Source organism: Labeo rohita, chromosome 16 (genome assembly GCF_022985175.1).
Source record: "Labeo rohita strain BAU-BD-2019 chromosome 16, IGBB_LRoh.1.0, whole genome shotgun sequence".
Classification (NCBI taxonomy): Eukaryota; Metazoa; Chordata; class Actinopteri; order Cypriniformes; family Cyprinidae; genus Labeo; species Labeo rohita.
In genome coordinates this window covers 4,683,123-4,698,843 of record NC_066884.1, presented here as the reverse complement: position 1 = coordinate 4,698,843, position 15,721 = coordinate 4,683,123, and the positions used below count along the sequence as shown (strand labels likewise).

Below are 15,721 nucleotides of genomic sequence, written 5' to 3'. Positions count from 1 at the left end.
GACTTGGTGACAGGCTCTTTTGACCACTAAATAATCATCCAAATACCCTAGTAACCACAGCGAAACACCCTAGCAACCACATAGCAATGCTTTCTCAACCACCCACAACAATCTAGCACTGAAAAAAAGTACAAATCCAGTTTGTTAGTCTGGCTTTATCTTCACCTCTTCACTCTCTCTCTCCAAGCAGGCAAGAGGAGTAAGAGGGAGAAGGTGTATCCATTTCTGGCGTTCCATTGGTGTTTTGATTTATTTGTGTCTTTTCAATTACTATCTATTTTTGTGGTATTGTTTGTGCAGTGGGTCAGCAGACAATAGGACATGCAGTTAATGCTGTAGTCAGAGCTGGGCCTGTAGTCAAACATGCTCACGCTTTATTAATACAGAAATGCACATTATGTTCTCCATAATAATAATGTTATCTGGCCTTTGCCGGTGGTTACGCTGTTATTGGTCCTAATTCTCAGGCGCTTGTACAACTCACCTTTAGGGCAGAAATTTTGCAATACACATCTGTTATTTTAGGCCACACAAGCCAAATAGCTTATCTCAGAGAGTACAGGCTCTAAAGCACTCGTCCCAATATGCATTCAGCATTGTTGCCAGTGCAAAGTCAAGCATCTCTATTAATATCAGTCACACTTAGAGTTTGGGATTTAACAAAGTCCTTCCCATAAATATATTACACTTTGGCATTTAACTTGTCCTGTACTGGTTGTGCTACAGACGTGAATGACACATCAAGGTGTGCTAGTACTGATTTAAGTTTATCACTTAAAAATTTAGTGAGAGACAGACGGACGGACGGATAGATAGACAGACAGAAGGACAGACAGAATGAAAGACCAAAAGAAAGAAAGACAGATAGATAGATAGATAGATAGATAGACAGATAGATAGAACGAATGGAAGAACGATATATAGAATGATAGAACAGTAGATAGGATGATATAATGAACGATAGAACATTAGATATATAAGATAAAATGAACGATAAAATTATAGAATGAATGACAGAATGACAGAATGAACAATACAGCAATAGATAGAATGAACGAGAGAATGATTGATATAATGAAAGATATAATGAAAGATATAATGAACAATAGATTTAACGATAGTAAGAGCGATAGAACGACAGATAGAACGATAAATAGAATGACAGAACGACAGATAGAACAACAGAACGATAGACAGACAGATAGATAGATAGATAGATAGATAGATAGATAGATAGATATAGATAGAACAATGAAACTACAGATAGATAGATAGATAGATAGATAGAGAGACAGAGAGAGAATTATAGAACGACAGATATAACGAAAGACAGAATGAATGATAGAACGATAAACAGAACAGATGATAGTGATAGAATGATAGATAGAATGAACGATAGAATGACAGAACGATAGATAGCATGATAGAACAATAGACAGACAGACAGACGGACAGACGAATGGACGGACAGATAGACAGACAGAAGGACAGACAGAATGAAAGACCAAAAGAAAGAAAGACAGAATGATATATATATATATATATATATATATATATATCATATCAAAATGATAGATATCTATCAGAATGATAGATAGATAGATAGATAGATAGATAGATAGATAGATAGATAGATAGATAGATAGATAGATAGATATACAAAAGACAGAATGAATGATAATACGATAAACAGAACAGATGACAGTGATAGAATGACAGAATGATAGATAGCATTATAGAATGATAGAAAAATAGATAGGATGATAGAATGAACGATAGAATGATAGAATAAACAATAGAATTATAGATAGAACAACAGATAGAATGAACGATAGAATTATGGATATAACAAAAGATGAAATGAACGATAAAATGCATGACAGAATGATAGAATGAACGACAGAACGAAAGATATAGCGAAAGATCGAATAAATGATAAAGATATATATGATAAAGAATGAAATAGATAGATAGATAGATAGATAGATAGATAGATAGATAGATAGATAGATAGATAGATAGATGATAGAACAATTCTATAACGACAGAGAATTATAGAATGATTGATATAACGAAAGACAGAATAAACAATACAATGATAAACAGAATGAATGATAGTGATAGAACGATAAATAGAATGAACGATTGACCGATAGATATAGCAAAAGAGAATGAATGATAGAATAAATGATAGAACTATAGATAGAACGATACATAGAACGATAGATAGATGATAGATAGACAGATAGATAGATAGACAGACAGAACAATTTCTATAACGATAGACAGAATGAACAATAGAATGATAAACAGAACGAATGATAGAGTGATAGAAAGATAGAATGAACGAAAGAATGACAGAACGATAGACAGCATGACAGAATGATAGAACAGATAGGATGATAGAATGAATGATAGAGTAATAGATATAAAAGATAAAATGAATGCTAGAATTACAGACAACAACAGATAGAATGAACGATAGAACAATGGATTTAACAAAAGATAAAATTAATGATAGAATGATAGAATAAATGACAGAATGAACAATATAACGAAAGACAGGATAGAATAGAATGACAGAATGATAGAATGATAGCGAAAGATAGAATAGAGATAGAATGAACGACAGATGTAACGACAGAAAGAACAATAGATAGAATGAACGAGCGAACGATAGATAGCATGATAGAATAATAGAACAACAGATGATAGAATGAATGATGGAACGATAGATATAAAAGATAAAATGAACAAAAGAGCGATAGAATGCACGATAGAATGATATAACGAATGATGTAATGAATGTTAGATATAGCGAAAGATAGATATAGTGATAGATCAAAAGACAGAATGAATGATAGAACAAAAGACAAAATGAACGATAGAATGAATGACAGAATGATAGAATGAACGATAGAATGATAGATATAGCGAAGATAGAAAGACATGATAGATGATAGAATGATAGATGTAACGATAGAAAGAATGATAAAACATTCTCATAGAATGGTAGAACAATAGATAGAATGATACATAGATAGATGTACTTAAACTAAATGTGCTCAAAAAGCTAAACTTTCATCTCTACTGCTGGTAAAAATCAAGTGTAAAGCTTGTTTTTTAATTCCCTGATTTTGAGAAATAACCACTTCTGGATATGTCCCTGATCCGAGTGACGATAAAAAGATAGTATCGCAAAAAAAAAAACATTGCAAAATAATGATGACAGTCCATAAAGCTGTCTGCTTTTAACCTTCTCCCACTATGCAACATAATCTGCGTGAGTGTGTGATTGAGCGTGTTGGGTTTATTTATTTATTTATTTCCAGGCAGTGTGGCGCAGGGAAGTGGGACAAATCTTGTATGCAGCGGGCAGCCGCAGTCACGGCGAGCGTTTAAAGCCTCTGAGGAGCGAATGGATACAAAAGACTTCATTTGGTGGTGTCTCGCCGAGCAGCCTGTGTGGGTAAAAAGAGGAAAACCGCTCGCTTTAAATGATGCAGAACCCTAACAAGAACACGCCATTCATCTTCATCTAAGAATAAAAGATTTTCATCATCACAACACGGAGAAATGCAGACACATCTGTTTACGTTCCCAAAATATGTTAGAGTGTTGACCTTGCGGTTTGAACGACATCTGATATGAGACGCTGCATGAGTACTGACCCAGTCATGTTATGCTTGCAAAACGTGGCCCCAGGTGTCTCATTTAAGTCCTGTAGCATGTTTCATCAAAGACAAAAAGAAATGTAATATATTTTCCGAACACAGAGCAAGATCAAGAGGAATGGCTTTTGTACGTCCCTTCCTATGAGTGATTTGTAACTTACAAGACTGTTGTTTTTGCCCTTTCCAACATACATAGAAAGTATGGTGGAATTACATAAAGGTCATTCTGGCAAAACCATTGATTTCTTTGTTTGGCTTGAACAATATAAGAGGGGAGAAGTTCATTCTGCTCGAAAGAAACACGGCTTCATTTTTCATGTCGCTTATAGAAATGACTTAAGCAAATCAATGAAGCAACCGACAAGCAAGGTCATCACCGCCACGCCAGGATACCGCTCACACAATCGCGTTCCCTGCACTCTTTACATGCGCTTACAGCAGCTGATTGTCATTTCGGCATCAGCGGTTGGGGATGGAGCTGCTTTCCTGTGCCAAGACTGAAATCTGTGGATTTGCAGAGTCATGCAGGCTGCATCGAATTAAGTTAAAGGCATCTCTTCTTATTTCATATTATTCTCACAAGCTCACAAAGTCATTTCGGAGGTTTGATGGAAGTTTTGGCACCTTCTGAGTAGCTTCCTTTGGACAATCTAACACATAAATCGCACATTTCCTCCCCTTCAATTGTCATGCTCAAAATCATTTCCACACTTTGAAAATAAGATGTTGAATCCTATGAACTTATCAATGCATACATTAATTTGGAACGGACTGGAAACAGATTTGAACCACTGTGTGGGAAGGAAAAAACACAAAGCCTAGAAGGTACAGTAATTATGCAGTTATTTATAAAGAAATGTATATGAAATATCGATTTGAGCTTGGAACTGCTGTTATCAACTGGTGGGCTGTTGCAGACAGCAGGGAAAAACAATGACAAATGCAAAAAATACAATGCAGCTAAGCACATAATCATGTACAGTTAGAATAACAAAACAGACAGGCTTTTACAAAGGAAAACAAAACACTTCCCACATCTTTTGTCGACAATGTCAAAGGCTGTGCATCCAATCGAACTACCTATTTTGCGAATTCACCTGTAACGTTGTAGATGTCGGACAAATTATACCAATGGCAACATGCATGTATAAAACTATGAAAACACATTTATTATGATGATAAACATGGTTTGTATATACTCTGTATTGCATGATGGATGATCAGCATAAAAAATAATAAATAATAATGTGTGTGTGTGTGTGTGTGTATATATATATATATATATATGTGTGTGTGTGTGTACCTGGTATCCCTTTGGTATGGGGACCTTGTGGGGACTTTTTTTTGGTCCCTATTAGGAACAGCTTCATATACAGAATGAAGTTTTTTTAAAAAAAAAAAAAAAAAAAAAAAATTGTGTGAGAAGATAGAAAATACAGTTTGTACAGTACAAAAAACATTATGCCTATGGAATGCCCCCATAAAATGTGGAAACCTGTGTGTATGGATGAGACAGTTATGATGGAAATAACTGGTCTGGGATGATTACACAGTTTAATGCTCATTATACAACAACAGAGTTTCTGCTGGTTTTATGGAGGCGTGTTTTAAGACATTTTTAAGAGGAAGTAAAGAAAATTTAAGGAACACGGTTAAAGGAATATGTTAATACGTCAATATATAAATATCTAGGGAGTGCAATGAGTTTATTGTTTGGAACACTTTAAAGTTCAAAAACGGATATCCTTTACTTTTTAATGAAGTCTTTAAAAAAAGCTTAACGTCTGAATAGTAAATAAGTTTTACTGTATTTCTACTCCTTAGTATTACATCTTGTTTTCCAGTGCAAATGTCTTATTCTTAAATCAATATGAATTTGCTTGACAGCAAAATAACATAAGTCTTGTCTATGGACAAAATTGATCAAAATGAAGTGAGCTTATGACTAAAACTAGAACAAATATCTGCCAGTGGGCTCAAAGAATCAACTTAATTCAAATGGAAAACAAGTTCACATACCCCATTCATGCCCCACAGATATTTGTTCATGTTTTAAGCAAAAACTCAATGCATTCTGTTCTGTTTTTCAAGGCATTTACATTTGCATCTCAAGTAAATGTTCTTGTTTTAAGGATGTTTAGATATTTGTATTGGAAAAACAAGACTAAAATACAGACTAAGATACACATTTTGTAATGCACACAGCATTTAATGCCATGACTGACGCATATGGCACACAAAATTGTGCGTCACATTCTTTATAATTCTGCTGGAAACAAAGATGACGTGACGCCAAACCCCCTCATGGAAGAAGAAAGCCGTTGTGTTTACGACTGCGACAATAAGCACTTATCAGGATTAACTAAATGCTAGATTTTCAAAAGTATGTGAAATATGTAAAATTTGTAGCATAGACTCTTTAAAATAAAAACATGATTGGTATTCAGTGATTCATCTTTCCCTGCTCCAAAGTTCTAAAAATCAATCAATGCAAGCTTGTGTCTGCCATGGGATAAAATAAATAAATAAATAAAAAAATGGTAATTGCAACTTTTTGTCTCACAATTGGGACTCCTGTTTGACAATTCAGCGAAAAAAAGTTAGAACTGTAAGATATAAACTTGCGATTCCAAGTAAAAAGTTACAGTTGTGAGGTAAAACGTCCCACTTAGCTTTTTTTTTTTTTTTGGGGGGGGGCGTGGGGGAATAGAATTATGTAAACTCAGAATTCCATGGAAAAAAAGTCTAAATTTCGTGTTGATATCTTTCAATTCTGAGTTTATTTTGAATTTTTTCCCCTCAAAATTTTGAGTTATACCTTGCAATTGTAAATTTATATCTCACAACTCTAAGTTTACATATTGGGGACAAAAAACTGCACAAACAAAATTCTCAAATTCTCAAAAGTTGCAATTACCTTTTTATGATTTTTTTATTCCGTGGCTAACAAATTTCAAAACAAAATAAGTAGCCATAATATTTCTTAAGTTATAGCGAACATTTCTTTAGTTATCTCCATAAGTACACATCAATATTTGACAGTAGGCGCGTTTCCATTACATATTTGCACTCTGGCAATATTTTTTAAATGTCAATAAAAAAGTGTTGCAAAATGACAGCATTTCCGATGTTATGCGACTTACAACGTAATTTATGTTTCTTACGTACGCCATGTGACCCGTAATGCGAAAAAAGTTTTCCATTGCTTTTTGCTTAAAAAGGTTTTGTGATATATTCAAAAGTGACGCATTTCCATTAAACGTATTTTCAATTCCCAATTTCATTTGCGCAATTTGAAGCCGAATGAAAATGCAGCTAGTGAGAGAGATATTTCCCAATTTGTAATGCATATTTAATTGTTGAAATATAATTTTAAATGCACATGTGGTTGTGCATGTCTAAGAGTTTTACCAAAGTCCCTTTAAGGCAGGTCGTTTCACTCGGCAGGCATGTTTGAATGCCTCTCAGGCACGCAAGAAACATCAAACTCTCCAAAACTGTTCACCAAGCTTACGATTAAATTTCATATTTGAAATCACCAATGAAATCTGACAAGAACTGCCTCATAAATATTGTTCTTTATGCTCCAATAGCGCTTAAAAAAAGCTTATTTTTCAGGTTAGATCAGTCAGTGCACATGCACAGTACTGAGCGCACGTCTCAGAAGGCTGACTGTTTCTTTAACAACTGGGACTTCTAACGGCAGCTGCAGTGATGCCCTGACTTTACTAATCAACGACTGGCTCTTTCATTGAGAAGGCGTGGCTTTGCAGCCATAATGAGCATTGCATTTTTCCCCATTCAAAACTATACGAGTGACAAGTCTTGGGTATTCTATAGTATTTGGTTTTACACACCAGTCTGCTATTGTGGGGATATTTCCACACCCCTAAACATGACACGCACAAAACAAAACGTGATTGGTTAATTTACCTGTCAGCCATATGGCCTTTTGGGCGGTCCTTGGCCATTCAAAGTGACCAAGGTTCCCAGACCTTATGCCGTCAATCTGAAGGTCTGGCTCAAATTGTGGAAGGGCCAATTAAAGGAGAAGTCCACTTCCAGAACAAAAATTTACAGATAATGTACTCACCCCCTTGTCATCCAAGATGTTCATGTCTTTCTTTCTTCAGTCGTAAAGAAATTATGTTTTTTGAGGAAAACATTTCAGCATTTTTCTCCATATAATGGACTGATATGGTGCCCCGAGTTTGAACTTACTCAATTTAAAAAATAATTAAAAAATAATCCTACATCGCTGCAGAAGTACCAACCCAGTCTTTGCAAAGTGAACATGTAAAGAAGATCAAACACCCATAACAAATAAAAGGTAAAACAGCAATATAGGATGACTTTGAAGTAGAGGGAGAACATGAGATGGGAGTTTTTCGACATACCCTAACTGTCATGAACCGGAAAAAAACAGTTCAGGCAGAGTAAGACAAGACGAGCATTTGACATTAAAAAGTATATAAATTGTATTATTTTTATGAAAAATAACCAATCGTTTTGCTAGATAAGACCCTTCTTCCTTGGCTGGGATCGTTTACAACCACATTTGGGATCGTTTGAAGCTGCATTTAAACTGCATTTTGGAAGTTTAAAATCAGGGCACCATATCAGTCCATTATATGGAGAAAAATGTTTTCCTCAAAAAACATAATTTCTTTACGACTGAAGAAAGAAAGACATGAACATCTTGGATGACAAGGGGGTGAGTACATTATCTGTAAATCTTTGTTCTGGAAGTGGACTTCACCTGCTTTCTGCAACAATAACTGACCACAGAATCCAGCAGCTGACCAATCAGAATAAAGAAGTCCAATAAGCCCCAGCATAATTCAATATCATACTCACCATATTGTTGGTGGATCAGATCCTTCAACTTCTAAAGAGTCGAGTTTGCTGTCCATCTGGAATTCAGTGAAAACCAGTGAGATTGTGTCTCCTGGATCAGCCAGGATGGTCCAGGTGCACTCGCCACTGCTCTGATAGTCCTTCTGAAAGTCTGGGCTGGAGATGGTGCCACTGGACCCTCGGAAGGTCCCGCCACATGTGTCCTCAGCTGTCGGCCAAACAAACGCACAATATTAGCAAAAATTATCCGCAATGTTACAGAACAAGCATGAAATGTGAAATGTTTGTGAAATGAAGGCATTATTTTCTGTCAAGCTGTTCTGAAACATTAGTGCATTCAGAAAATAACAAAACAGAGCAGTAAGGGGTCGTCCGGCTGTTAGCTGCAAGTCAAAGGGTCTGTTTTGCAAAGTAGAGTCATTGACATTATGATTATGACGGATAATGAGCATCACACAGCGAAGGCAAAGCTCCCCCAAAATAAATTTTGGTTTCTTTTTTTTTTATATACTTCGCCAACACTGGATTGGATTTTCATCTGCCAACACAACAATAAACAGCGATCAGAGCAATTATTGTACATCAGGTTGATCATGCTAATTGCTGGTTGTGTTCTGAGGAACAGAATGATTGTTTTAATGAGTATTATATGGGTTTTGTAAGCATTTATTTTGCAAAAACAAAAATAAAATCAACACTTAATTATGCAGCCCAAGTCTGCCTTGAAAAGAGAGACAGTGTCAGATAATTAATCTAATTAGCTTCATGCAGGATAAGAGGAAAGCGTCTTAACACAACACTCCAAAATGCACTTACTGTACCTAATGAAGGGTGTTTTATAGTTAAAATAAACATTAGCAGGACATCAGCTAATGTAACACATTCGATTATGCATTCAATTTTGAGCATATACCGTCACTCTCACGTCGTTCCAAACTCATATGTGATTGTTTTTTTCCATGCAACACAAAAGAAGGATTTTCTGAAGCTCTTTACATGAAGCTATCGCTCATAGTGAGCTGTCAAGCTGCACAACAGGGCAATATTGCAAATATTGCAAGCACTGCAAATCCATATTACAAGATACGATAGCTTTGCATGAAAAATCATTTATGTACGCTGATGTGGATCTAGATCTGTATCACTTTTTTTTTCTGGGGAACACAATATAAGATATTCTGAAACACATCTTTATCCACACAATGAAAGTCAATGGGGTCCAATTTTGTTTTGACAAGCTGAAACACTGACACAGTTGAAACATTGTTCAAAATAACTTATTTTGTGTCATGCAGTGAGAAGAAAGGGTTTGGAACGACATGAAGGTGAGTAAATAATGACATTTTTTTTTGTGTGTGTGTGTGTGTAACTATTACTTTAAATGCGATTGTTATTCAGCGATTCATCTTTCCCTGTGCCAAAGCTCTAAAATCAATGGTAGCTCATTTCCACCATGGGATTAAATAAATAAATAAATAAATGTGACTCTTTAATCTAACAATTTGGACTCCTGTTTCACAATTTTGAGGAAAAAAAAAAAAAACTATAATTGCAAGATATAAACTTGCAATTATAAGAAAAGTCAAAATTGGGAGATACAAAGTAGCAATTACCTGAAGAAAAAAACTCTAAATTTTGCAATTCTTATTTAATTTTGCCCTTTCTCCTCAAAATTTTGAGTTATACACTGCCCTCCCAAAGTTTGGAAACGCCCTAAAAAAGTAGGGTTTTGGACAATACTGGCATGAATCCTTTTTAATTTGTGATAATTTTGCACTGATAAGGGACAACACAAACTACGAAAACATATTTTATTACATAAACAGTTTATACATAGAAAAAACTTACATTTTCGATTCATCAAAATATCCATTAGCAGCTATTACAGCTCTGCATAATCTGGGCCTAAATTCACTGTATTTTAAACTTAATTGGCAGTCAATTGTTGAAGCTATTAAGGTGCACTGACCCAAAAATCTTTTAAAAACCTGAGTCAAGTTTAAACCTGGACAGTGTATCTCACAATTCTACGCTGGTATTTTGCACATTTTTGTTATATCTCGCAATTCTAAATTTTGCAATTCTGATTTAATTTTGCAATTTTGCCCTTTTCCTCAAAATTTTGAGTTGTATCTCATAATTCTATGTTGGTATTTTGCACATTTTTGTTATATCTCGCAATTCTAAGCTTATATCTTCCAATTTTGAGTTATATGTTGCAATTTTAAGTGTATATCTGACAATTCTACATTTATATCTTGCAATGGGATTAAATAAACAAATAAATAAATGTGACTTTTTATCTAACAATGTGGACTTCTGTTTCACAATTCTGAGAAAAAAAAACAAAATATGCAAGATATAAACTTGCAATTATAAGAAAAGTCAAAATTGTGAGATAAAATTTTTTTTTTTTTTACCTTTTTATGGTGAAAATAGAAAATTACAAGATGTTAACTCTAAATTTTGCAATTCTGATTCTGAATTGTTATATCTCACAATTCTAAGTGTATATTTTGCAATTCTAAGTTTATATCTTCCAATTTTGAGTTATATGTTGCCATTTTAGGTGTATATCTCGCAATTCTATGTTTATATCTCAATTCTACATTTATATCTTGCAATTCAGATTTTCATTCATTTGCACACAAAACTGTGTGAAAAAAATCTGAATTGTGAAGTAATAATTCTCTATTACCTTTTTAAGTTTTTTTTTTTTTTTTTTTTTTTTTTTTTTTTTTCAATTCTGTGGCAAATACAAATCAGAACAAAATAAATAGGCTAGCGATAACTACACTTCAAAGGGTCCGGGAAATCTCATTCCTTAAGTTATCTCTATACAGTCCACATCCATATCTGACAGTGAGATATACATTACCTGAATTGTAAATTACATTATGCATATTTTATTACTGAAATATAATTTTAAACACACAGCAGCGCACGTCTCATTCATTACGAATCCAGCAGACGGCAGGTGCATTTGCGTGTTCAGATGCTTTAAAGCAGCAGAACATCCATTACTAAAATTTCTGAAAGCTTCAGCTTCATATCTATTAATGTGTGCTGGCAGTCCATGTTCCCTAAGCTGCAAATTGCCTTATATGTCGGCATTTCTGCCCTAAAAAGCTATTTTAGGCAAACTCATGCTTTATCACAGGACTCTCTCGACAGCTCATGCAAGGAGAAAATAACGAATGAGCTTCAGCCACACGAGGGTCCAGATCTGCGCCGCACAGCTGCTTAAAATGCAGGTAATGCAACATGTTTGCAAAGCAGAGGCTAGTCACACGTAAACAAATTTTTTTTTTGACTAAACAGCAAAAAGTCCCATCCACACCACAGCTTATTTTGGTTAAGAATCACCCATTTTGACAGGAAGACACCATTTGTCTAACAATTAAAGTGGCTAAATGCTAGTCCATTTATGAATAATTGATCAAAAACAGATATGCCAGAAGAACAGAACGCAGAGAAGAAAAGTAATTTAATGAAAATTATACAATTTTGTATGATAAATTATGAAAATTTATACCGTGCGGCTGTTTTATTGCATTATTGCATTTTTTTCTACTAATTCTACATTGTGTCCCCATCAATTATGCCTTACTTAATGATAAATTATGGCATGGCAGTCTCTACTACTAATAATAATTTTCATTTAATAAAATGAAATTGTATTTTAATTTACATTTAAAGTTTTTTTTTTTCAGTAATCTACATTAACAGTAAAAACAAAATATTGGAATATGTGTATAGTTTTCTAATAATCCAAAAAATAAAGAAAGAAAGAAAACTTCAAATATCTACTTTTCACCAACATAATTCAAAAAAGAAAGCTAAATTCATCTAAAATATTTATTTTATATTAAATCTGTATTTTTAATTTAAATTATTTTTTAAGTTAAATGAATGAAATTTAATCTAAGTACTCACAAACTGCTATACAGAAAATATTGTAATGCATTATAATGCATAAAATGTCAAATAAGTACTTTTCAAAGGCATACACTACCAGTCAAAAGTTTTTGAACAGTAAGATTTTTTTAATGTTTCTTAAAGAAGTGTCTTTTGCTGACCAAGCCTGCATTTATTTGATTGAAAATACAGCAAAAAGTAATATTTTGAATATTTTCTTTACTATTTAAAATAACTGCTCTCTATCTGAATATATTTTAAAATGGAATTTATTCTTGTGATCAAAGCTGAATTTTCAGCATCATTACTCGAGTCTTTAGTGTCATACGATCCTCCACAAATCACTCTAATATGCTGATTTGCTATATATATATAATTATAGAAGAAATTATAGAAATGAATACTTCTACTAAGAAAAGAAAGTTTTAAATTGATCAAAAGTGATAATAAAGGCATTTCTATTTCAGATAAATGCTGTTCTTCTGAACTTTCTATTCAAAGAAACTTGAAAAAAATTCTACTCTGTCTTCAAAATAATAATAAAAAAAATGTTTTTTAAGCAGCAAATCAGAATATTACAATGATTTCTCAAGGATAATGTGACTGGAGTAATGATGCTAAAAATCCAGGTTTGAAATCATAGACTAAATTATATTTTAAAATATATTTGAATAGAAAACAGTTATTTTAAATAGCAAAAATATTTCTACATTTTACTTTTATAGCTGTACGTCGGATCAAATGAATGCAGGCTTTGTGAGCAGAAGAGACTTCTTTTAAAAAAACATTAAAAATCTTGTAATTCAGAGAGGCAAGCAACATTTTTCATTACATTTTTTTTTTTAAATGTTAAATTAAAAGTTTATGTACTTATTTTAAATTATGCCATATTAGTCTCCACAAACTGTTATACAGAAAATACCAGAATACATGCAACACTTTCTGATCATCCAAGTATTTAAAGTCCCCCTGCAGTGAAAATCAAGATTTTTATGTTGTTTATTTGTCTATGTGGTGTTTTTAATATGCTTTTAGACAAACCATGTGTCACCATGTGTCAGCAAATACTCAACACCATTGCTGAGTATTTTCTCCTTAAAACCCGCGGCAACAGTGTAAAAGTATCCCGGAGTCAGACGCAGCTCTCCCGCATTGCCGTCTGCACTTCATTCGCATATGCTCGCGGGCGCAAACTGGAATCACAAACTAGGCTGCATTCGAACCTCCAAGGCATTTTGAGGGTACAACATCGTCAAGTAAGTAACTTTAACAAATGTTACAGTATCCACTGTAGTTGTCCACTAGTAAAAACATAGTTTTATCAGTCATTATCCATGTTATGCCATTATATAGCATTTACTACAGTTCAGTTAGTGGATCGGGGGCTCTGGCTGGTGTGACTGCGTGGGGGCGGGGCTAATTTGCATATTCATAGATCTGCATATAGTAAATGAGGCAAGGGAGATAGAGTTACACTCAAGCTGTTTTAGCAAGATTCAAGCATGATATAATTATTTTCACAAGAAAAAACATTTAAATATTTCTTTTTGATGATCAAAGATTAGTTTTAAGGGATAAAAAACAAGTACTTTTCACAACATAATTCAGATGTGAATTCCATTTTCCCTTTTTTTTTTTTTATCCCTTAAACTTTGAGCATCTATTCGGGTGCTACTAACCTGAAAAAGTGGGCAAAATTCAATAATTATTTTAGCATCAAAAGCTTCAAGTTTCAACCTGGTACCATGTAAACACAACATTGTTCCCAGGCAGGCTTGACTTTTCAAACTCGCGTCTGAAAGTTTCATAAAGCTAGTCAATCAGATCAAAAAAGTAGCGCTGGCTAGATCAATAAAGTCCTTTTACGGTTTTGTCTGTGATATAGATTAGACAGAGCAGGTTAGCGGTCTGTGGGCGGTCCAGGGGCGTGCCGTCTGAGACTGAGACGATACAGAAGAGGCAGTGAGTTCAAGGCATTTGGATCTGATGTGATGGGTACATGAAAGGTTCTGGATAATAAATCGGTACATCCCTTATCCTCTCTCATTAAAGCACAGCTCAGAAGATGCAACATCACACTATGAGGGTTTAATGTTGCTTTTCAAGACTTAATTTGGATTCTCATTATCTTTTATTCTGCAGGATGAACTGTCGTTTTTTGTTCTTTCCTCAGACTGGAAGTTCAACACTCCTCTTTGAGTGTTAGAGATTCAACCTAAACCTTGTTGAATGGTAACATTATCGCTTATGTTAGCCCTGTCTGACTTTACAGCAGCTATTCAAAGTATTTTCACGCTCAAACTATAGTGAAGTGCGTCATTTTACACTTGTGTGACTTTATGCAGCCACTTAAAAAAGCACTTCCACAACAGCTGATTAAAAGTCGCTGTGGAAAAGTTAGTTCCGAGAAGAGATCCAGCATAATTTGTTGCTTGTGTCTAATGAAATGGCATTCAGACATTTAAGTGCAACTTAATGTGCAAATACTTTTTGGGGCCACACATCAACTTAGATTATGAATATCCATTAAAACCAAAACTGAAGACTAACATTACAAGCCTGTAGCATTTCTAAGCAAAATTAAAACACACACACACACAGCTTCAAGTCAACATTAAATCAATATGTAATTAATTTACTTCCTTAAAACACATTTCTGGTCTTGTGCAAAAATTCACATGCTACATTATTCTGAAATTTATAAAATTTAATTTATAAAATAAAATGTAAAAATATATTTAATATTTTATATTTAATGCGAAATGCAATGAGGTACATAAATTACATTAGATTTAATTTAAAATAAATAAATTAATTAAAAATGAAATGAAGTGACATTAAATAAAACAAAATAAAATAATTAAAAAAACACTTCAATATATAAATAATCAAAATATATATATTCTAAAACAAAATGTAAAATATATTTTAGATTTAATGCTAAATGCAATGTGGTATATAAATTACATTAAATTTAAATATATTATGTAAACTACTTGTATAGTCTGTCTTGCGTTATGTGTATGTATAGTCAATTATTTATCGTATATGTATAGTTACAAGTATAGGTTTAAAAAAATTGTTTCTACGTCTAGTGTATGTTCATATTTATGTTTATTTATGTAGCACCGTGGTCCTGTGAGACACGACATTTCATTCCACTGTATGTCCACACATGTAGCGGAATGACAATAAAGCTCGACTTGACTTGACTTGATATATATATATATACATATATATTCTAAAATAAAATGCTAAATGCAATGTGGTAC

The 15,721-nt window shown here is 33.6% G+C and overlaps 1 protein-coding gene across 4 annotated transcripts in view; it reads right to left on the bottom strand.

The window, feature by feature from the left end:
• Positions 1–15,721, bottom strand: part of csmd3a (CUB and Sushi multiple domains 3a) — a 352,779-nt gene that overhangs the window by 263,558 nt on the left and 73,500 nt on the right. For all 4 annotated transcript variants that reach the window (XM_051131369.1, XM_051131372.1, XM_051131371.1 and 1 more), the window contains exon 5: positions 8,532–8,739. In XM_051131369.1, the coding sequence (XP_050987326.1) occupies positions 8,532–8,739 (208 nt within the window). The remainder of the gene's footprint in view (positions 1–8,531; positions 8,740–15,721) is intronic.